The sequence below is a fragment of the Anneissia japonica genome, unplaced genomic scaffold, assembly GCF_011630105.1.
Source record: "Anneissia japonica isolate Jap-2015-1 unplaced genomic scaffold, ASM1163010v1 scaffold288184_len555535_cov198, whole genome shotgun sequence".
Taxonomy (NCBI): Eukaryota; Metazoa; Echinodermata; class Crinoidea; order Comatulida; family Comatulidae; genus Anneissia; species Anneissia japonica.
The window spans coordinates 22,241-45,459 of record NW_022698468.1 but is presented as its reverse complement, the minus strand read 5'-3'; the positions used below and the strand labels follow the sequence as shown (position 1 = coordinate 45,459).

Sequence of the window (23,219 nt, the reverse complement as noted above, 5' to 3'; positions counted from 1 at the left end):
TATTCGTTGGAGTGTTTCAATATTCATTGGAGTGCTTGTACATTCATTGGAGTGCCTGTGTATTCGTTGGTACTGTTTGTATACGTATAATCGTTGAAGTGTTCAAGGTTGCCCTTTTGGCGTTCCATATTTTCATTGCAAAAATCTAATCGCTACACTGCGTAACCAATGCGTAACCGTACTGTCAAGACGCAATCTAGAAGACTCTACCATTTAACCGGCGATAGCGTGTATCGATTTATGGAAACCATGTTTTTCACAGTTGTTCTTGATCGTTAGTGAATGCACACTCCAGACTTCAGCTTGAGTAGCCGGTAAAAAAAAGATATAGGGCCTATGCAGTGCTTTTTAAAGAGAAAGTCGAGGGGGTGGTCTTTTTTCTCAGTCAAAAATGTGTCTATGCGCTCAGCGGAATTCAAATTCAAGTGTTCTGTCATGTCACATTGCAAACATTTTTTTTATATCGTAGACTGGACCAGGACAGGACACTCACACACTTTACATAACATATATACCTAAACATATACAAATATGTTCAGGTCTACTATAGTCCTTAACACATATGAGGATGTTTGCACCTCGCACTGAAAACAACAGAAAAGTTGGGACGTAGTATTTCGCTCCATCCTATCCTATTGACCTAGGCGCGCCCTCATTTTTGAGAAACGAAAAGTTCTCAAGGCCGAATAGAGAGTGGCGTATCTAGGAACCTTAAAATAGGGGGAGGGTTACTGACAGCAGTGGAGAGGGGGATGACAACAGGGGAAAAGGGAAAATTGACGTGAGGGGAAACTCGCGCAAAATAAAGTAATTTTTCCCTATTTGAGCGTAATGTGTTTACTTCGAACATTTCCAATGGAGGGGAGCACTCACCTCTCCACGCCCTGCACCCCTAGCTAGATACACATACACCACTGCGAATGAACCCTGGGTGAACAACTCAGGGCTGAAATGACCCGACAAATCAATCATTCCCAATGCGTTGCTATGCGGGGACTAGTACACTGGCAAAATCGTTGGGGGCGCTTTACTGGCTTCTGATTGGCTGACTTCCATTGATTGGAGGAACATTCAAAATATTAGTGATTTTCGTGTGTGCTGTAAAATTATCATGAGGTTATGTTACGTTTTTTCATTCCTTTTACATGATTGAAGACATTTCGTTGAGTACGACATCTACCTTGCTTATCGTAAGTTATGTAGAGAAATGCTAACTGAACGTTTTACAACGGCAAAGAAATATTAATTTAAAGAAAGGGCACTGCTGGTGTGGGCGATATCCTAGCTAAGCTAGCCTAGGCCTTGGGCCTGGCCTCTAACTACCTAGGCTAGCCTGGAGAGTGGAGATAGGAAGGCCCTGTCGAACATCTGCAGAGCTAGCTAGGGCCTAGGCGTAGACTAGCCCATACCTAGCTGACCTTCCTAGCAACCCCCTGCAGTGTAGTGACCCAGTGGCATAGGCATTGATATGATTATGACCTGCCTACTAAAAAGCTAGCTGCTAGTATAGGCCTAGCCTAGGCTAGTTAGGCCTAGGCCTAGTAGTAGGATACAGCAGTAGTAGTAGGTAGGATATGACTTCAGGCTGAATTCAGGCTTGCCGAATTCGAGTCAACTCGGCCCCAAGTCAACTCGCCACCAAGTAAAGTCGGCCCCAAGTTAACTCTGCCCCAAGTCAACTTCAACTAGGCCCCCATTTAAGTGTATTTACTAAAAAAATGTCAAAACTAAATTGTTTTATGTTGTTTGTTTTTCTTTTCATTTACACCCGCTTAAACACTTAACAATAATGAAAAATACATTTATAAAAATAATATTAAAATAATATTAATGATTATAACAATATAAAAAGGTTAACAGAACTAATGACACGATATGATGACAATAACGATATAATCATATATATATATATATTTTATGTATATATATTTGAATATTTATAGACATATATATTTATATATATATATATATTATATATATATATATATAAATATATATACTGTAGACATATTAAATATACTTTTTATATATATATTTAAATATATAGCATATATGTATATCAATTTAATGATAATAAATAATAAAAAAAAACGAATAGCATATCTATGGACAAATATCTAATATACATTTTTAATATACATTATATGAATATGTACATTACATATATGTATATAATTTTAATATATCTATATTCATGTACATGTAATATAAATCATTATATAATAGGTAAAATCTAAACCATCTTTACAGTATATATAAAAATAAGAAAAGAATACCATATAAAAATCATATGGACTTTAGAAACACTTTATTGTAGTAGTATTTAAGTATTTCCGTATATATATTTAAAAATGCCTAGTGTATGTATATATATATATATATATATATATATATATATATATAAGATGTGTTGACTTGGGGCCGAGTTGACATGGGGCCGAGTTGACATGGGGCCGAGTTGACATGGGGCCGAGTTGACTTGGGGCCGAGTTGACATGATGCCGAGTTGACATGATGCCGAGTTGACTGGGGCTGAGTTAACCTGCTTCCGTTAGGCCTGCCTAGGGCCGGCCTAGATCAGTGAGCTGCCTATATTTCAAGTAGAACTAGAAGCGAAATTATAAAAAAGCAACAAAAAGAAGAGCATAGGCCTATTATGTTTCAATTTATGTACCATAATCGAAATCATAAAATCATGTTTCTCTTTTGTAATTAAAGTCATAAGAATATATCAACCAACTAGAATATAGCAACCAACTAGAAAATATCCTAATAATAATATTGATTGAATTTTTGTTTTAGTATTTCATTTTATTTGCTTTTAAATATGATGTTATAATAATGGAAGGATAACAAACAATAAAATAAAAAAAAATGTATTATAAACCGTTCTCCTGTAGGCTAGAAGGCCTAGACTCCTAGAGGTCTACTGTAGCCCTGTTAGAATAACAAAAAATGCTGAGTCCCATTATTATTATAACTTTTGAATGCTTTTTTTCTTGTTGGCACTAGTACCTCTAGGGGCCTAGAATTATTACTAGGGCCAGGCCTATTGATGCACTTCAGTTCCATCTTAAATCTCCTAATCTTGAATAATTTTTTTTAAACAATAATATATAGGCCCTAGTAGTAGGCTAAATAATAATACCACTGCCATTTTTGTAAATTTTTTTTAGGTGACATTACAATGCCTGAATCGAAAGATATACCCGTGCGTGTGGCTCTGCGTTCACGTCCTCTTGTGCCGAAGGAGACGGACGATGGATGTCAGGAGTGCCTAAGGTTTATTAGCACCCACCAACAAGTTGTTCTGGGCAACAACAAAGCATTTACTTACGACTTTGTCTTTAGTAAAGATACAGAACAGGAGGTGGTTTATACCAAGGCTGTTAAACCACTTGTCGATGGTATTTTCAAAGGTAATGAGTTGCTACCTTGCCATAACTATTCCTTTTTTATTTTACTACCTTAAAACTTCTAATTGAGATCCAGTACTCCATTTGCGACCACAAAGCGAATCTACCGCTCTTATTTTAACCCAGTTTGGTTAATATTATAATGCTAAAGCTTCGTATTAGTGATACTTAAATCAAAATGTTTGTCTAATTTAAAATGGAGAATGCCTACCATATGTGATTTTTTTTTTAGTTTATGATTTGAAGAAAGTAGTTAAACCATATTTTGTTTGTACAGTTGATTGTGTGTGAATTGCCAACACATGAAGCTTAGTAATAGTACTAATGCATTACTTTATTAGTAACCATAATTGAAACCCACCTTAAAACCAAACAGAAAAAGCGATTAGTGACCTAACCTCTGTTTTTATTTGCATTCCTTGGTTTATGAAAAAAAATGCAGTCCTTTTATGTATTTGAAATCAAATTAACTAAAATGAAAACGTAAATGTAAGTATCATATAGAGTTTGCCAGAGCTGTAAAAGGCATAGATTTATCATTGCTTATGATGTTTCCTTCTAGGCTATAATGCAACAGTTTTGGCATATGGACAAACAGGCTCAGGAAAGACATATTCCATGGGTAGTGGCTACTCGGCATCACAGGCACCAAATGATCCATCCAGGGGTGTCATACCAAGAGTGATAACTAGTCTATTTGATGGTGTTCGGGACCATAATGATATGAAATATATGCTTAGAGTATCTTATTTAGAGGTGAGTGTGTGTCTTTGATATGCCCATATTTGTTCATGATGATGTCATATTTTACACCCTATATAGTCTATTCGATGGTGTTTGAGAGCATATGAATTACATGCTTATACCCTATTCAGACTACACTCTCTTGCGATCGGTTGCGATGTAATCGGTGGTAATCGAAAACTGATTACTCCCGATCGCAATCAACGAACGCATTCAGACCAAAACAAACAAACTTTACATTCTAGGGCTTAGGCCTCCGGTGGCTAGGCCTATGTTGCCTGATTGGGTAAGCACCCAATCGCAACGGGTAACAATTGTGATATCGATTACATATTGACTACTATTGGTGAGCTTTCACACACAATTTTACTGTGCGATTGGGTGTCGCAATTGCTACAACCGATCGCAATGTGATGCTAGTCTGAATGGGGTATTAGAGTATCATATTTAGAGGTAAGTGTGTGTCAAAATATTCATTAAAGTTAAACTTTTAATTAACAAATTTCTGACATGCCCATATATGGACATGATGATGTCATATCACACCCATATTTGGGCATAATGATGTCATCTATGGGCAAAATATTAAGTCCTTGCATCATGGTTAATTCCAGATTTATAATGAAGATATCCATGATCTTCTGAATCCCAACATCAAAAAAGAAAACATTGCTATCAGAGAGAGTATAGAGGGCGGTATTCGAATAGCTGGCCTGAGAGAAGTGACTGTGCAAAGTGCTGAAGATATGTATAGATGCTTAGAACAAGGATCTGTTGGCAGGACAACGGCTTCGACGGCAATGAATTCTACATCAAGTCGTTCTCACGCCATATTTACCATTCACATTGACCAGAAGGCAAAGGATGAAAGGTGGGTAAAATTTCATCCACCTCATGCTCAACAAATGTTGTTAAGTGCAGGTCTGGAAAAGTGCCGGAATGTCTGCACAACATTCAGTTTTCAATTCTATTTCAATTTTGCAAAGTCACATTCATATTTACATGTGATTACAATAGAAAAATTAACGTATGTCTGTAACAAAATATGAAAATGAGATGTAGGGAATTAAATTGCAAGCAATGCTTTTAAACATGTAACCCTTTCAAATAATGAGATAATTAATTCTAAACACTAAAAAAAAACTTAATCTAATCAAGAAAACTCTAGAGGTAAAACTATCCTCCGCTGGACACCATCCTGGTATTTCTGAGTAACATTTCAGACTATTGTCTGTCTATGTTAGTGTAGGCTACAGATAACATTTCATGGTGGAGGTTATTATAAAAATAATAATTTTCATGGTTGGAAGCACGATTAAGTTCTCCAGGCCTATTGAATGAGTGTTACACCCATTTGGTCTGACACTTTTTCTATTGGGGCTTATATGAGAGACAATTCTATGAAGACAATTGTGGTAATCACGATTATTGATAAACTCTGATTACATATATCAAACTTGTAATTTTCTTGATTCAGTGATAGCGGCTGGCATGCTAAATTTCACCTTGTTGATCTGGCTGGGTCAGAAAGAGTAAAGAAGACCCACGCGGAAGGAGATCGTTTTCGAGAAGGTTTGTTATTTTTATGTGTATGTACCATTTCCCCTTCTTTAAAAAAAATGTAATCAATAGTTCAGCTTAGCTCAGTCGGCTAATCTGGTGGTAGCCATTGTGTGTGTGCGCTGAACCGTGGAGATCTTTATGTTCCCTGTTCAATTCCAATCGCTGCCTCTCCTTGTGTTTCAGCTGGAGGGCTGAAATACAAGTTACAATAGCTCACCATCTTTTTGATGAGACTTTTTAATATAAACTTTATTGATTCCACTACCTATGGTACAATACCGAAACCAAGAAGGCAATGCCTGTAAGCATGTCCGGTGCTAAATTATATATTAATGCCTTAAATAAACATCAGACGGATACAAACATGTTCCTTAACTCGTCTAATTCTCCTCAGGGTTATTCGAGGAGCTGAGCGTTTTTTGTTATTATAAAAGACCCGAATTCAATACTTGACACCGAGCCGGGTATCGAACCCGGGCCCTGGCATGCAAGAGGCAGGAACCATACCAATTAGCCAAAGGCTCAGCTCAAAGACGTTCAGAGACGTTTAAGTTGTTGGTCCCGTGTGCATTTATGGCCTATGTGCATGTTAAAGAACGCAGTACACTCTTTTGAAAAGAGTAGGGATTGTCTCCCGGTTAACTGCCCAATCACCACCAGAAGGACCCCACTGGAAATAAGTCTTCTTCCAGACTTCCATGGGCTAATGGGCTATCCTTAGTGTTTAAACCAAATAAATCTAATCCAATCCAGTCCATATTATAGTGTGTTTTCCCCATGAATTTTGTTTTAGGTGTGAACATCAATCGAGGGTTGTTGGCATTAGGAAATGTGATTAGCGCCCTCGGAGATGAAAGTGGACGCAAGGCTCATGTCCCATACCGAGACGCAAAGCTCACAAGACTTTTACAGGGTAAGAATTATTTATTTTGTCTCTTTCTAAATTACAGTAAACTTGTAAAAACATTTTTTAATTTGCATTTAAGTTATAAGAATTTTATAGTTGTTTTCGAAAACACTAATTGTGTTTTATTAATTCAGCTTTAATTTTTTGTTTTGCTGTCAATCTTTTTCTGTGTTTAGAATAACAAACTTTAAAGCCAAAAGTTAATTTAAAGGTGGTCATTCCTTCTCACTTTTTATTTGTTGGAGGATTTTTTTCTTGGCAAAATAAAGCATGAATGAATGGTTGTGTTTCTATTAAAATTTCTTTACATGAACGCGGGTCTAGTGGCCGAGCCGCCAGGCAGGGGTGCCGCAAACTACGACAGGATCTTGGCACTGGCTTGGGATGCTCCTTGCTCAGGGTCTGGGTGGTAAAAGCAAAGTCATCTTAGATGAGGACTTGCAACTGGTCTAGGTCCAGTGTACACCTCTGGCTCATATGCAGATTAAAGAACCCATTTCATCTTTCTGAAGAGTGAAGTGGAATACCCTGATGAACATAAGTGTGACTGATCACATCTGAAAGAAGATGTTCAAGATTGAATCTAAAAAAACCGTTTCATTTTTTAAATTCCAGATTCGCTAGGTGGTAACAGCCAGACACTAATGATAGCATGTGTGAGTCCAGCGGACTCCAACATGGAGGAGACGCTGAACACGCTACGATATGCAGACAGAGCTCGTAGGATTAAAAACAAACCGATAGTCAATCGAGACCCGAAGGAGGCGGAGATTGCTCGTCTTCGACAGCAGGTCCAACAGCTGCAGATTCAACTGGTTCAGTACAGTGGTGGCGCTCTACCATCTGATTTAAAAAACATGGAGGGTACAGCTGATATGAGCATACTGTTAGAGCGTAATAAAGTCTTGGAAGTATGTAACTTGTTTAAATTGAGATAGACAACTAATCACGAAGTGCTTGCACCACAGATTCCGTAAAAGGGTCTAAGGTCCACAAACACTCACCTCAGCCCTACCATAGTGGGCAAATATTAATAACAGGCACTTCTAAATGCCTGGACATGGCTCTCTCAAAACTTTAAATATGCTTTTTCAGAGCAGTGTTCCAGGGTTCCTCAATGGAATACGATAAGCGGTAGACCCCCTTTTCACGATAATCACTCAATAATAATGAGGTGTCCTTTTACACTAAGTGGGATTATGCTCCACAAACTACAGTATGTACCATTACCGCATTATATGTAAATATTTTTGTGATTGGGTGTATTTTGGAAACAATTCGGAAATGTGAATATGAAATAATCATGCACTATTTAAGCAAATTGTGCATTATTATACCATTATTTAACTACTTTTAAAAATTGTAATTGTTCATTTTTCTTTAGGCTGAGAATCAGAAGCTGACACATGAACTGCAGTCGGCTATCGACCAGACAACAGTACTTTGCGAAAAAGTCATACTGGTAATGCACTTTTACCTTTGATCAGTAAATTAAATTAAAAAAATATAACGTTGCAAGATACGGTTTGAATTACAAGTTGAAAATATACATAAAATGTTTATGCTGTTTTGTTATTAGCAGGATTATCCAAGGGGAGGTTTTAGCGGAATGGCACATTAGATTTACACTAGTATTATTAATGCATAATAGTGGTATACTTTTGTTAGCATGATATAACCTTAGGTTTCCTCTAATCATCCACACAGGCTGAGCTTGCCAAGGACAAACTGAAACAGAAACTTGAGGAGCTCCGAGTCCAAGCAGACATCAGTATTGATGCGCTGAATGTCACCATGGATACGGAGACTACTGATGTTAAACAACAGTTTGCGGGTCAATTAGACATGCTAAAGACCATGCAGAAGAAGATTTTGGAGGTGCAGTCTCTGGAACGCATGGAACAGACTGACTTGCTGTCAGCCCAGGAAAATGACTCCAATAGCAGTAATGAGGTGAGTTGAATATGAACCAGTCAGATTATCAATGCAATATCAGTTGGCCAATCAGAAGAAGAGATGGATAATTACTGACCAATCAGATTGCTGTATTTTTTTTAAATGACCAAAGTTATAAAATGTGAATGATATGTATATTGTAAAGGTTGTAATATAATTTTATATTTATTTTAATATGTTATTATATAAGTATATTTGGTCATGTGGAATCTGAAACTTCTGCTAGTTTTAACCAATTTTTTAAAAACTTTTTTCTAATTGAAGGAAAGCACACTCACAGATAAAATCGTAACTGAAACGGCTGATGATCAGACATTCTTCAAGCATCACACCCTACGGCAGGCAGAGCTTGGCCGTGAACTTCAGGAACTCAACAAAGCTCTGTCACTGAAACAGGAACTTGTTGCCAAGATGGGACAGAGCGATGAGAAGATGGCTGTCATGAAAATGCAGTATGAAGTAAGTCATGTCACTTTAGTCACGTTGGGTAATCCTGGGGGTGAGTGGGTGGTGGCGGGGTAATGTGATGTTGTGGATGTGTCTAAATTATAATGGGGCTTGTTTTGTATAATCACATGACCTTGTGAGACTTGTCTGTATTAAGCTAATAATGATAATTTCTTGAGAGAAACATATTGTCCCTATCAGGATGTGAACCCAAGACCTTCTGATACCGTTCCAGATACTTTATCAACTAAACCATTAAGGCCAAGCAAAATACCTCCTAGGATTTTCCCATTAGGTCATTTTTTCAGCTAAACTAACCAGTGTTTGAAATTCATCATCATCTTCCTTTACTGTGCAGAACCTCTTTTCAGCATAGTCGCACATGTGGGTTGGTCACAATTGCTGCAGCTGAGCTTCCTAAATTCCTTAATCTTATATTACTTATTTTCAAATCTTTTGGTAATTATTGAAGTGTATTTTTAATTATTTTTAGTTATCACATTTTTTAAAATATTTTATATTTTAAACTGTAATTCTAATATTTTCAAGCAAGGAAAACTTCTGACATTCGGTTCATGAATTCCCAGAGTGATGTTGATTCCACAGCATCTTTGGGTAGTGAGTCTGGAAAGAACATACCTTTTAAACATGTCGGTTCTTAATTCAGGAACCTTGAACCTCTGGCTGTGGGCTCTGGTGACTTTGTATATATGTAAGTTATTTTTTTTTTTACTAAATTAGAATAGGTGATGGGCTGGGAGTAACAGTTTTCAAAATTTTAAATCCTGAAATTGCAATTTTGAAAACTTACTCCCATCCCATCACCTATTCTAATTTAGTAAATCCAACGTTCGCTCCCTGTGAGCTGTAGACGACACAACGCTGTCTGCTGATTGTCGGTTTCAGTCTAAATGGATCGTCATTAAAACGATCCGTTGCACATCATGGTGTTGCATTCTCCATAGAATTGCATTAGGTGAGTGGCTATTAGGTTATAATGTTTTTGTACAAACGATTCTCATTTTTTTATATTTTTCAGCAAAATGCTAAGCAACTTGAGAACGAGGTAAATCAGTTGGTGAAGGAGAAGGAACAACTTAATACTGCCCTCAATGCTGCCAAAACCAACACCACCAGTAACAAGTAAGACAGAGTTATGAACAAAATATTATAAACTCTCTATTCCTTTTATGTCATGTTAATGAGCATTTATGTAATGCCTTTTTTGGTTAGTAAATGTTTTGATAGGCTACTTCCATTAAGAGCAATTTACAACTCTATTTAGAGAAGGAATATATAGGTATATTTATATATGTAAATTAATAGACAAACGTAAATTATGTGATTACATTACAACTGCTGGGAAAGTTTTTCCATGTATTTGAGAGCCTTTCGTCTTCTCACAACAAACTTGGTCACAAAAGCCCTTTTTAAATATACAAGTAAAATATATATGTACCATTTCAGAATCCTGAAATATTGCTCAATTTTGGTTCATCTATTTGTTTAATAGAGTCAGTGAACAGCGACGAAAGAGGCTGCAGGAATTGGAGGGACAGATTACAGGCCTAAAGAAGAAGATATTGGAACAAAACAAACTGCTTAAGTTTAAAGAGCAGAGTGTGAAAGCAGTTGAAAAGCTCAACAAAGAAATTCATGTAAATATCACCAGTACCTATCAATATCAAATACAACTTAAGTAGTATCAGCAATTTAACACACATAATAAATTTAGTTCGTACTGTAGTTACCCTAGTATAAGCTTAAGCCTGAGGAATTTCCTTTTCAATTAAATGGCAATTTTTCAGCATTATATGCCTAATTCAAAGCCAATATTAGATATTTTTTCTGAAAATACAGGTCTCTCTCTAATTTATGACCACTTTTGGGACCGTTTCCATGGTCTTTAGTAGCTTCTGTGATCTCTGATTAGAATAATAAAGATAAATGTCCTTCATTAATTTGGGTCTACTGTACAGAAAAGTGGTCTTTAATTGGAGGTGGTCTTTATTTAGAGGGAGACCTTTATTTGTAAAATTCATACCGTGGGCTTTTGCCTGAGGAAAGGCTGGTGTGTAGAATTTGGTGTAAAGTCGGGCTTGTGCCTAAACATAAAAATTATTTTGATAAAGTGCCTCCAACACAAAATGTTATCTGTACACAATACATCCAAACAGTTTATTTAAAAAAATTGTTTTCCCCAGAAATGCCTCTGGAACATTCATGATACCTTCGACCGCCGTTGTTGCAGTCGCGCATTTTTTCCAGCTTTGCTTATACCTTAGGAAGTACTGTATTATTTTTGCTGTAGCTGTTTTATCATTTTACTTAAGTTCTTTCTTAAAATGTGTAGCATTATTTTTCTTTAATTTTCATTAGTCAATGAAACAGGCCAGAGTTAAGTTGATGCGGCAGATGAAGGACGACAGCGAGAAGGTTCGTGTCTGGAAGGCTGCCAAGAATAAGGAGGTGTTGCAACTGAAAGCGCAGGTGATTAAAAATAAGCCAAATAACAGAGTTACCAACCTGAGAGATTTGAAATGCGTGACTACACCAGTAGAGTGAGAATGGGGGGTGGGGGGCGCCAGTGCCCCTGGGGTCAGTGGCAGAACCCTGGAGGCCCGGCTTCCAGTCACATAATCAACAACAGTTGGTTGTGATAATGGAACGCACAAGACTGCACGTGACTACTAGATTCTACTAACATGGTTGGCTGGGTTGACCGTTTTTATATTTTAATAACACCAATTTCTTCTTTCTTCCTGATGATGACATAATTAATGTCGAAATATTGAATCCCAACACGACGGCGTGTATTTCAATACTTGGAGTATGTATTATACTTTCTTAAATACATATTCGTGATAATTCGTTATCATGCATAGACATCATGCATAGAATTTCTTATCACGCATGTGTTTCTGCAAAATGCATTGTTTCATCCAAAATCACTTTAAAATTGGGGACTGTCCCGCATGATGCGAGACGGTTGGTAACTGAAATAAAGTTTTGTTATGATTATCAATTTCATTTTTGCCTTTTAGTTATGCTAGTACAGTAGAACCCCTCCTTTGGGACACTCCTATTAAGTGGACACCACTATTAAGGGGACACATTTGTAGCCATGAAATAAAGGGAAGTATATCATTTAACACTATGACCAACCCCTATTCAGGGGACATATCTATTATGTGGACACTTTTTTTGGTACCGAGGGTGTCCCCTTAATTAGAGTTCTATTGTACTATTATTAAAAAAGAAAAATGACTGCTGGCTCTGTTTTATCTGACAAATTACCTGAAAATATGTTTGAAATTTTTCTGTTGTAAAGTATTTGTTTATATTTTCTAGGACCGAAAACGGCAATGTGAGTACGCAAAGCTAGAACGTGTACATACAAAACAGCAACACGTCCTCCGAAGGAAAATGGAAGAGGTATGTCAGTTTTTTTTTAATGCAAATATTTAAAAAAACTTTTTTGATATTTTGAGGTATGTATTACAAGCACTGATCTCTACTATAATAGCTAGATTGCTCAACAGCCAATCATTTTACAGATAAAAGTGAAGCCACTGACGCCATATTGGGAAACCCAAGTGACGTACAAGTTTAGACAAGTTAATTTTGGTATTTGTTTAAATTATTGTTAATAATAAAGATTCTTGCAATACTTTTTAATAATGACGTCAATCACTAACAACACAACTTTGCCTTGCACTTTTTTAAACTGCACAAATAGGCGCATTGAGTGATAAGAGGATGTGAAAAAAACAATTTCTTAAAATTAAAATTTTTTATTAATATGTATTGCAAGAATCGTTATTTTTAACACTAAGTTAAAATAATGTCAACATAAACTTCAATAGACTGTTACGTTACTTTGGTATTTGCAAATGGCACCGGTGGTTTCACTAAAACTAGCCAATGAGAAAAGAAAGAGTCTTAGTTGGTTATTGTATTTCATAATGATTTCTAATCTTTTTCATTTACTACCAATTTTGTTGTCCAGGCGGCTGCAGCTAACAAGCGCCTCAAGGAAGCAATGCAGAAGCAGAAAGCTGCAGCTGAATCTAGAGGGCGCTTTGATGAACGCAACCAGCTGGGTGTTGGAAAACGAATAAGGGTAAGAATGAGTCTTACAATAGGAGTGAAGTAATGATAATATGTAGGCTTTCACAGAGCGCGCTATCTAAGAGCGTCTTTCTACATTATTAGCCCTGTCATTGGAACGATGCCTATGGGGAAATTCAGTATTTTGTTGCATGAAATATATCAGTGCATTTCTGCACTCAAACCACCGCAGGTACCCATTTACACTCCTGGCTTGAGAGAAGCAATGCAGATAAAGTACCTTGCTCAAGGACACAAGCAAATTGCACAGTGACGGATTGAAAAACTATGAAAACTTTATTATAAGCATAGACAATGAAAAAAATACAAAAAATTAATTTTAGGGTAATAGTAATATAAATAATAATGATAATGCAAATTATAAAAATATTACATAATGATAATACTGGTCTCTCTTCAGTAGGGAAGCATGTTTTGTGAGACCAATACAGCAACAGAAAAAGATATTGATCCATGATAAAAAGAATCTTTTGAGTGATTGGTTAATTAATATTAAGTTATTTTACACTATTCTTATTACAATTTTTGCATTTAAATGCAATGAGTACTCATTCTTTAAAAATCATTTTCAGAGCTTCTTAGAACATGAGCTTGAAGTACAGGTGAGTATCAACGAAGCGAAGCGCCATCTAGCGTCACTCATTACGGACAGAAAGTCTATCACCAAGCAGCTTGCTGATCTGAAATCAAAAGGAGTACCGCCTCATAAGGTAGCCAACGTGTGTTTGTTTCATTAATAGAATCTACATTATGTTGATCCATGCAACAATATGTGATGTGTTCCCACAAAAACATGGTCTAAGTAGCAAAATATTAAAACATGATTTATTTATTTGTTTATTAGATTCTATTAATTAATATTAAGCAAGAGAAAATTATTAAATAAAAAAACGGCTACCCTCAGTGTCATGCGTATGTTGCACATTTCATGAATGGCTGGACACACACACACTGCCAACAGTTACAAAATGCCTTTTGCTACCAACCTAAACACAAAAAATGGTAAATGGATGTAAGGCACATGCTACTAGGTCTCGATGCTCTTTCAACAAATGTCCAAAAGAATTTAAATAAAAGAAACAAATAATATGAATAAGAGACATAAGAAAAGGAACAACAAAAACAATCAACAAAAAAGAAAAACAATTAAATGGATGAGAAAATGTGAGTTTTGAGTTTGGATTTTTTGTATCAGTGGTTCTGACTGATTCTGTCTTTCTTCTTTGTATGTAGTAATTATTGAATCAAATTAATTTTCAGAAATCTAAAGGGTCTGATGGAGGTAATGTTGAAAACATGCACCCTAATGAGAAAGCCCTGCAAGATGATTTGCAGGTGAGAAACGCTCAGATCTCGGACTTGCAACAGAAGATTGTTGATGCCGATCAAGGTAAGTACCTTATCTAGAAAGCAGCTTAGCTCAGTTAGCTAAAATGTAAAAGCCATAACTAAAAACAACTCTATACCTTATGTGTTTATTCAGCATTACAGAGTTTTTTTTAAATTCCTGTATATCTAGTAAGTTGTTGGATGTGAATTTATATTAAAAACTTGCTTTTTAACATTTGTCAAAGCAGTGCATTATAATGAAGTGCTGTATGAAAAAAAATTTGATATACTGTTGTCATTTGTTTCAGATGATAAAGAAAAGAGCCGCTGGAAAAATATAACCAGCATAGTAGAGGCAAAGTGTGCCCTCAAGTGGCTGATGGAAACTGTAAGTTACATCCTTAGTTACAATGATAAAAAAAAAATATTTAAAACAATTCATATTTTTGTTCATTCTGGTCAAGACTGTTGGTAAAGCAAGAATACGGAAATCAAGTCTTGTTAGTGCTTATCAACAAGCCTTCGTCTTATTTATTGTACACCAAAAACATATACTTATTCTTTAGTGTAATAAGTACATATAAAAGAAGATTAAAGCGGGCATTTGATAAGGGTGCATATCTTTTGCCAGACTATTTTATCATACTCATCAGTGTTCTCCCCAGGATGAGGGTCAAGCATCATGAACTTTGGCTGATAAACCAACATCGTAAGATAGCATTGTTTTGTGTTTAAAAATATTTTCACACTCACTCTTCTTTAAATTAGGATACATGGACAGCATTGTTTATTTTGAATTATTTTATTGACGATATTTTAAAGCGTCACGGAAGATGCATTAAGCTTCACAGCCAGCTTGGGAGCGTCACGGTGAAGTCCTACGGTGAAGTCAGTACGGTGACGCTTCAAGGGCCCGGAGAGAACACTGCTCATTATTACTAAGAAATATTTAGCTGATTTAAATAAAAATGAATTTATTATTATTATTATTTTATTATGATTATTATTATATTTTTTATTATTTATAATTATTTTTTATTATTGTATTCCATCAGGCTGTTGTTTCTAAGGTGGAGAATAGCGTTCGTGTTGGTGAGGTACGTGATCTTCAAACATCATTGGATGAAGCTACCAAAGCCATCTGTGAAGCCAAGTCAGAGATGGAGGAGGTGAAGAAGACTCACCAACAGGGGCTCACTAAAATACAGCAGAGCCATGAAGAAAAGGTAATTTGATTGGCCTATGACTCAAATAAAAGAATCATTGATTAGTCGATCTGCTTTGTGAAATTGAAATATATGAATATTTATAAGAATATAATTATAATAATGATGATGACATATTACGATGATATTATGATGTGGTACTTCTTACTTGGTATTTGTCATTCCATGTCAGGAATATCTGTGATTGACTGATAAACAGTTGACCTTAAAAACCACTGCTAATGGTGATGGTATGATGATGATATGATGATATGATGATGATATGGTGATGATATGGTGATGATATGATAATGATGGTGTCAGTGATGATATCATAATGATATAGTGATGATATGATGATGGTATGATAATGACAAATAATTAAACTAAATTTACATGAAGAATTTACATGCAAACCAAAAAATTGATTATTTTTGCCATTAATGGTGGAAGTTACAAGTCATGATATTTAACCTACCAATCAAATGACAATAATTTCTTTACGTGTCTTGTAAAAAGGTGATAACTCATTTGATTCTCCTCAGTGTTTTAATTGAATGTTTGAAGGCTTTTTCAGATTTTGTGACAGATCATAAATTCATCAATTTTCCCCCTCAGATACTGTACCTCCTGACACAGCTGCCACAGGCTGGAGACCTCAACTCAACAACTGGTGCCACCCTCAATGAAGCTAATCAGGAACTACTAGATCGGCTGCATTTCCAGGTGTGTAGTACTATTCCTTGTGGAGTTGTGGTTATGGTGCCTTCCTTTCAATTTCAGGATTCTAGGTTCAATTCCTATCAAGTAACACTTTTTTTCCCGAAGAAAATCAATTACACACTCTGAGGCTAAATTCCAATAGAATTTTTATGTACTTTATGTTTTTTTTTTTATATCAATCAAATTATTGTTCACTCTATAAATATGTGATTCTAAATTAAGATTGAAAGAAAAAATATCTATTTTTCCTCCTTGCTACAGGAAAAACAAATTAGCGATCTGCATGGTCTTCACGAAAAGCTACAAACTATCACCAATGAAAACGATAACTTGAAAAAGGTAAAGATATGCCTAACTATGGTTATGATGACATCACATCATAACCCTATATAGGCACATCATGACTATATATGGGCATACAAAGAGTTTTTTTGTCGAAGAAAATTTGATAGACTAGACAGAGCTTAATTTATTGTGTCACCTTTACCAACAGCAACTGACACTTGCTAACTACCATGGTAGAAGAATAAACCTGATGCCTGCTATGACCTCGCCTGATGCCACACCATCGCCAGCTCCAAGGCCAGTCAAAAAGCCTAATAAGGTATAAAGTGCGACATAATTTTTAACAAATATGATTTTAAATAGGTAAGCAGGCTATTCATTGAGTGGAATCATCCGAGGCCGACTGCTTCAGTTGTATAATTTATGCAGACTTATGCACACACACACACTCTCCCCCCAGAAAATCACGCTCAAGTAGTTAAAAATCACCAAAAATTACCATATTTTGCGATTTATAGCCCCTTATTTAATCATTGAGTGTAGCTCTCATCGGCGACAGAAACGAGACATGCTTCGGCAACTCGCCACTAAGTCGGCACCCATCGCAGAGGACGTGTGTGTAAGCACCAATCATGTGACACACACACAGACTGGACCGGTGATCAGAACACAATCAGGTCATCTCTGAGCATGGATGACCTGATTGACCACTTTGCCCACCTGTACATTAAGGGGATAAATTAAATGTTTGTCCCTAACCCAGGATGCATAGTTCTGTCTGTTACAGTGGGATTATGAATGTGGGTTTAAGTTCCTACCCTTGCTACATAGCTCTGTTTTAAAATGGGGTACAGTATTTAATAGGATCATAGTAGAATAATGTTTTTGTAGGGTAGTGGATCCCACTGAATTAATTTCCCTATCTAAGTTTCCATTTTTATTATAGAAATGTATGCTAATTAGCATTAATTTTTGTTAAATATTGCCTGTTATTGTATGTTTTAATAAAATTAATATCAAGAACTACAACTCAACAAAATGTTTGTTAATTTCCTTTATTTAGAAAAAATCAACAGCTCGCAAAGAAGAAGAAGAACATTACACCTTTGATGAGCTACAAACACTTTTTAGCTCAGAAGAGGAAAGCTCATTCATGGATTCTGATTCAGACTGGCACGAAACCCCCATAGTTAGACGTTCAAGACAAGTGACTAAGAAGAAGGTATCCCTACCAAAGGTGAGTTATATAAATATAGCCTTTTTTTTTTAAATAAACAAGGAATTTCTGAATACCCAGTTCAACTTGCCTAAATCGAATCCAAACTGACATTGAAAAATTATTCAACTTACGGATTGTTAATTAATGGAAAACACAACAATTTGGCATGTAAAATAAGATTGACTTAGAAATTGTTAGATCGAATTATTCGAGTTAGGTTTAACTGTTATTATAATAGACTGCTGGATTGAGCTGCTGGGATAGTGTGTAAGCTGGCCAGTAACATGGAGGCCAAGGATGCATGTATTGAATTTGGGTCCTCTTGCCAGTGGCGTAACGCCTATGCGCTCTTGTGGGACGGTCTGCAGGGATTCTGACCCATAGGAGCCCCTACCCATAGGGTGCTTGATCTAACACCCTGATCCAGAAGAGCTTTGTTGATACATAACAGCAGAATGTGTCTGATATGGACTGTAGGACATTTATCATATTATATCCAGTAGTAGATTAAAGGTGGGTGGGAGCAGCCCCAACCATGGCTTGGGGCTTAGTTATTATAGATCTTTTATCAGTAAAATCCCTCCCTGGGCCCCTCTATTTAAAATTCTTAGCCACTGATTTCATATCATTTTAGTCATAAAAACATTTACAATATATTGAAAAACATGATTAACAACAAGCACATCTAATCAACTTATACTATAGTCTCAACTTTACATGACTATGCCAAAGGTCAATATCCACATTCCATTTCTTGATTTCATGTGTAGGATGGTGGGTGTGGATGTAAAGGTTTGTGTAAAACCAAACAGTGCCGTTGTGTTAAAAATGGGAATGGCTGTTCCGACAATTGTTTGTGTGTCCCCGCAAAATGTGTCAATCGTCAAAGTTCAAAAGATGTAAGTATTACAGTATTTGTTTTAGATAAATATTTTTGCACACATGGCTACATTAAGTGTAACCTACCACCAGGTTCACACCACATCAGCTGATGGAATGTTTTAAGATAAAGGTCGGCGTGCTTGTGCTGTGTTAGGAAAGACCTGACAAAGAGCTCAGACAAAAAATTTGTCGGTCAAACCAGTCCTGCTCTCTACAATAATATACATTAAATATTTTAACTTTACAGAATGAAAATTTGGTAACGTCAAAGTTAAATACAACCGTCGTCTTAGATTCAACAACTGAGTCTTTTGCCACACCTAACTTGCTCGAGTCATCTGGCAACAACACCGTGTCCGAAAATATAAACCAGAGCCGTAAGATTCTCTCGAATTTGGACAGCAACACAACATTCAGCTCGTCCGATAACGAGAATGATGTTCGTAAACGCCCTCTGAAAGAAAGTGATGACTCCATGGAAAGAGAAAATTCCGACCCAGAGGTCTCCGGTGTGAAAAAGAAACGCAAGTTGTTAAACAATCAAGGGAAAGCTTTCTTTAAGCCGTTGGTAAATTTCTGACTGGCTGGTTCTAAGTATCCCATAACTCTCTCAAATAGATACTTGTTTTTACATCAAAACTAGTGTTTTTTCCCGAATGTATTCAAATTTTGTAACCAGCTAATTCATTTGATTAAAACCTAAGATGAAAAATATTTTCTTTAAATAGGAGTTAAAGGGATACTATAAAAGTTGTATTCCATATCCAGTACTATAAATAATTTGAATTGTCTAATGTTGTTTAATCGTAGATGGAGAAGAATGTATGTCAGGGTAAAATGTAGTACTAAGAATTCCAGGCACCTTATTGTCCTTCGTGGTATAATAATGCTTTGATGGCAAGTTAAATGGCTGAGCGGTTAGTAGGGGAACCCCAACCTACAGCCATAATATCAGCTCTGGTTTGAGCGGCACGCTTTGCCTATGGTTCCTCAGATAAGGACTATAAACCGTAGGCCCAGTGTACACAATGGCTCGTGTGCACTATAAAGAACCCAGTACATTATCCGAGACGAGGTAGAGGATACACCCTGGTGTACTGGTACTGACAGCCCCTGTGGTGGACGACGAGAGTTGCTGGTACCGGGTCACCAGGTACCATTGGGGGAAGAAAGTCGTTGATCAAGTTCCTAGTCTACATATCTAAGCGCATTGTATCTTGTAATTTGACATCAAGTAATTTAGCGTGAACTTTTTTTTTCGATAAACTAATGTCCTAACCGACAGTAAGGAATCAAATTAGCCAGTTAGCTTGCACGCACTTCACTTTATTTGCATAAATTTTTATAACGAAAAAAGGAATTCTCTTCTGTTCTGAACTTATGCAAATAAGTGAACATTTTTTGTCAATTTGTTTTGTCCACTGAGAGAGGACGCTACATACTGTAAGCCTAAATATGGCGTACAGTTCCCGAGCATGTGCTACTAACGTGCATCGCTGAAATTTTCACCGAATGTATCTACGATTTGACAGACCATGTATGTCCAAAATCGGGCAATCTGTGTTTTAGCCACAGGCTTGGTAAAATCTATCTATATAGCCTATATAAGTGGGAACAGCAGTATAATGAACCGTTCCGGAGCGTCAATCAAACTTAACAATTGACCAATCAGAACAGTACCATGAATATACGTTCGCCCATAAATGCACGTGTGTTTTACGGATCTTAGCAACAACATCCATATGGCGGGGCCTAGTGGAACAGTAAAGTTAGCCACTATTGACGAACATTGCGAAGTATAATCCACTAAGTTTAACATGCGTGGATTTTTTTTAGCCTGTATGAAAAAATAGTCCAGTAAAGTCGAAATGAATAAATATGCTAAAGGCTGCCCTGGTGGATGTTGTTGCTGCTAAGTTTTTGTAAAACGACAGCATAAACGTGCATTATTAAGGAGCTTTCAATTTACGCGACGACGCAACTCTACAAAACATTCACTCATCCATGACCGTCCTACGTTTTCTGCACAACATAGATTTCGCCAAATTCTGCTTAAAATCCACTCGACGACAACGTTTTTGCATGCGCAGATGAAAATTTAGTGACATTACTTTCAAGATTCTACCGCATCTTGCCATCGAAAGCTCCCCATTAAAAGGGTTTGTGAGAGATTCCTGGCCATGCTCCAATAAGCCAATTCATGGTTTGAACTGCGCATATCCAGTGGTATCCAAGGGCAATCAACATACACCTATGTGGTGTGTATGTTTGTTTATTGACCTTGATACGAGAATGTGCGATTCAAACTACAAGTTGGATTATTGGTCTGGAAAAGTCAATTTTGACATATTTGCAACAAACGGCGTGAACACATGCACATGTGAAGTCTTATGCAATTGCAGTTTACTGTATATAGAAGAACATCATATTTTTGAAATATTTGTATGATTTATCAGTAGGTATGCTTTTTGATCAGCATTAACATTTTTTAATTGGTTTACGTCTATCACATTTTTTTCTTATTTCTAATTTTTTTTTTAGTTTCTTTAACCTAAAACATAATTTAAGATAATACAGTATCATGGATTTATCTGAACATAATCAGATAATAATGAAGTATAAACGAAGAAATTATAAACTAATTGACTGCTCATATCCATAACTGAATTGAATTTTTATAATTAAATAATTTATGGGCAGTCCTTATGCCAGAAAAGCTGGGCTTTCTGCCTGGCGGTCCTTGGCCGACTCAATGATATGCAGAACGCAACACGACGAAGTGTGAGCAATTGATTATTATTAACGAGTCTCACTGACAGTCAGCAAACGACGTCGCATCGTCAAATACTCACTTGATTGCTGAGATGGATTTTGCGGTTCACTTTCGTACGACCGTTGTACGTTGCAGTGTGTATGCCTGTCTTAACATTTAATAAATACTGATAGGAAGGTTACAAATTCGCTGGCATTCCTTTAGACTGCTTGTACCAAAGCAGTGACAAACAGCGGCCTATGTTGTATTAGTAAGAGCGAACCACGTTTTGATATTGTACAAAGTAAATAAATTCTTCTGAAGTGAATACAGTATTCTGATTAATAGTATTTTATTTCTATAGATTCAAGTACTGTATTTCTATAACAACTACATATAGCAAAGCATAAGTATAATATTCAAATCAAATTGCTGCGTAGCACCACGAACACAATACAGTAAATAATAAGTGTTCAGTTAGCAACATGTTGTAATAATCGTATCAAGTATAGCTCACAGTAAGTTGGGGAAATTACTGCAACACGATTTAGACTTTATCTCTTCTCGAGTTACATTTCATAGGCCTATATATACACATATGAATAGAGTAACGATATCTATACAGTTCATAAATATCTCAATATTTAAAGGCAAACTTGCCATTAAAAAAAATCAAGAATATACAAAAACCCGTTTTATAGGCCTAAAGTACTGTTTGATTATTTAAGGATAGTTAATAGTTTTAAAATTATTGGAGCTGATTAGTTTACAGTAATTGTATTGAATACAGTAAGTATATATATATATATATATATATATATATATATATAATTATTATTATTATTATTATGCTGGTCCATGTTTACATTGGTCTGCTTTTTAGCAAAGGTTTGCCTAGGTTGATCTGGCCAAAACCTTTGCTAATAGGTACACTTTCTCCATCAAAAGTCTTCTTCTTCTATGAATGGAATGACCTGTTCGAAGCACGACCTCCTGTATACCAAACCCAGTACCGTTACGATTTTTAATCGTACGGGAAATCCACTCTCGAAATTTGAATTGAGGCCAAGGAAAGAGCTAATTTAGAGGTCGCAAACAACCCATCGTCTGTAGTTGAGCGAACTTACTTTAACACTCCAGCGTTTGCATACCTTGATACTAACAAGCATTATAAGAAGCTTTGTTATCGTTTTACATTCATGAATGATATGCTCTGCTTCAAACCTAATTGTAGTTGCTTGCATTAATTACTGCCTGTCTCTTATACACATCTTATATATATATAAAATTCTCAAATAGGAACATGTTTTAATAATCGTATCAAGCATAGCTCATGAACAAATAGTTGCTTTTTTTCAGTTGTATGAAAAAATGTCTCTCTTGCGGGATTCGAAAACCTGCAACATCTCGCTATCATGGCCAGTATCATACACATAGAGAACTATAGGCGAAGATCTAACCCCGATGACTTTCTAGAAAAGTATGTAGGTCGCAGCTGGGAAATCATAGTAAATAAAATTCATACAACTGAAATAAAGGAACTTTTGTTGATGAGCTATGCTTGATACTATTATTACATGTTCGTATTTGAGCACTGTTATTATTTATTTATTAGTTTGTATATATATATATATATATATATATATATATATATATATAT

The 23,219-nt window shown here is 36.1% G+C and overlaps 1 protein-coding gene across 1 annotated transcript; it reads left to right on the top strand.

Moving 5' to 3' along the window:
- Nucleotides 1-1,054: 1,054 nt before the first annotated feature.
- LOC117102659 (chromosome-associated kinesin KIF4-like) lies at nt 1,055-21,894 on the top strand. Its single transcript, XM_033243028.1, has 25 exons — nt 1,055-1,190; nt 3,177-3,419; nt 3,979-4,172; nt 4,775-5,031; nt 5,638-5,732; nt 6,517-6,636; nt 7,246-7,541; nt 8,015-8,092; nt 8,338-8,583; nt 8,851-9,045; nt 10,073-10,176; nt 10,547-10,691; nt 11,413-11,523; nt 12,385-12,468; nt 13,043-13,156; nt 13,737-13,874; nt 14,425-14,554; nt 14,802-14,881; nt 15,549-15,719; nt 16,317-16,424; nt 16,683-16,760; nt 16,915-17,025; nt 17,770-17,943; nt 18,696-18,824; nt 19,055-21,894. Exons 2-25 carry the CDS (start codon nt 3,188-3,190, stop codon nt 19,385-19,387), a joined length of 3,723 nt encoding a protein of 1,240 aa, XP_033098919.1. The 5' UTR covers nt 1,055-1,190; nt 3,177-3,187; the 3' UTR covers nt 19,388-21,894.
- Nucleotides 21,895-23,219: the final 1,325 nt, after the last annotated feature.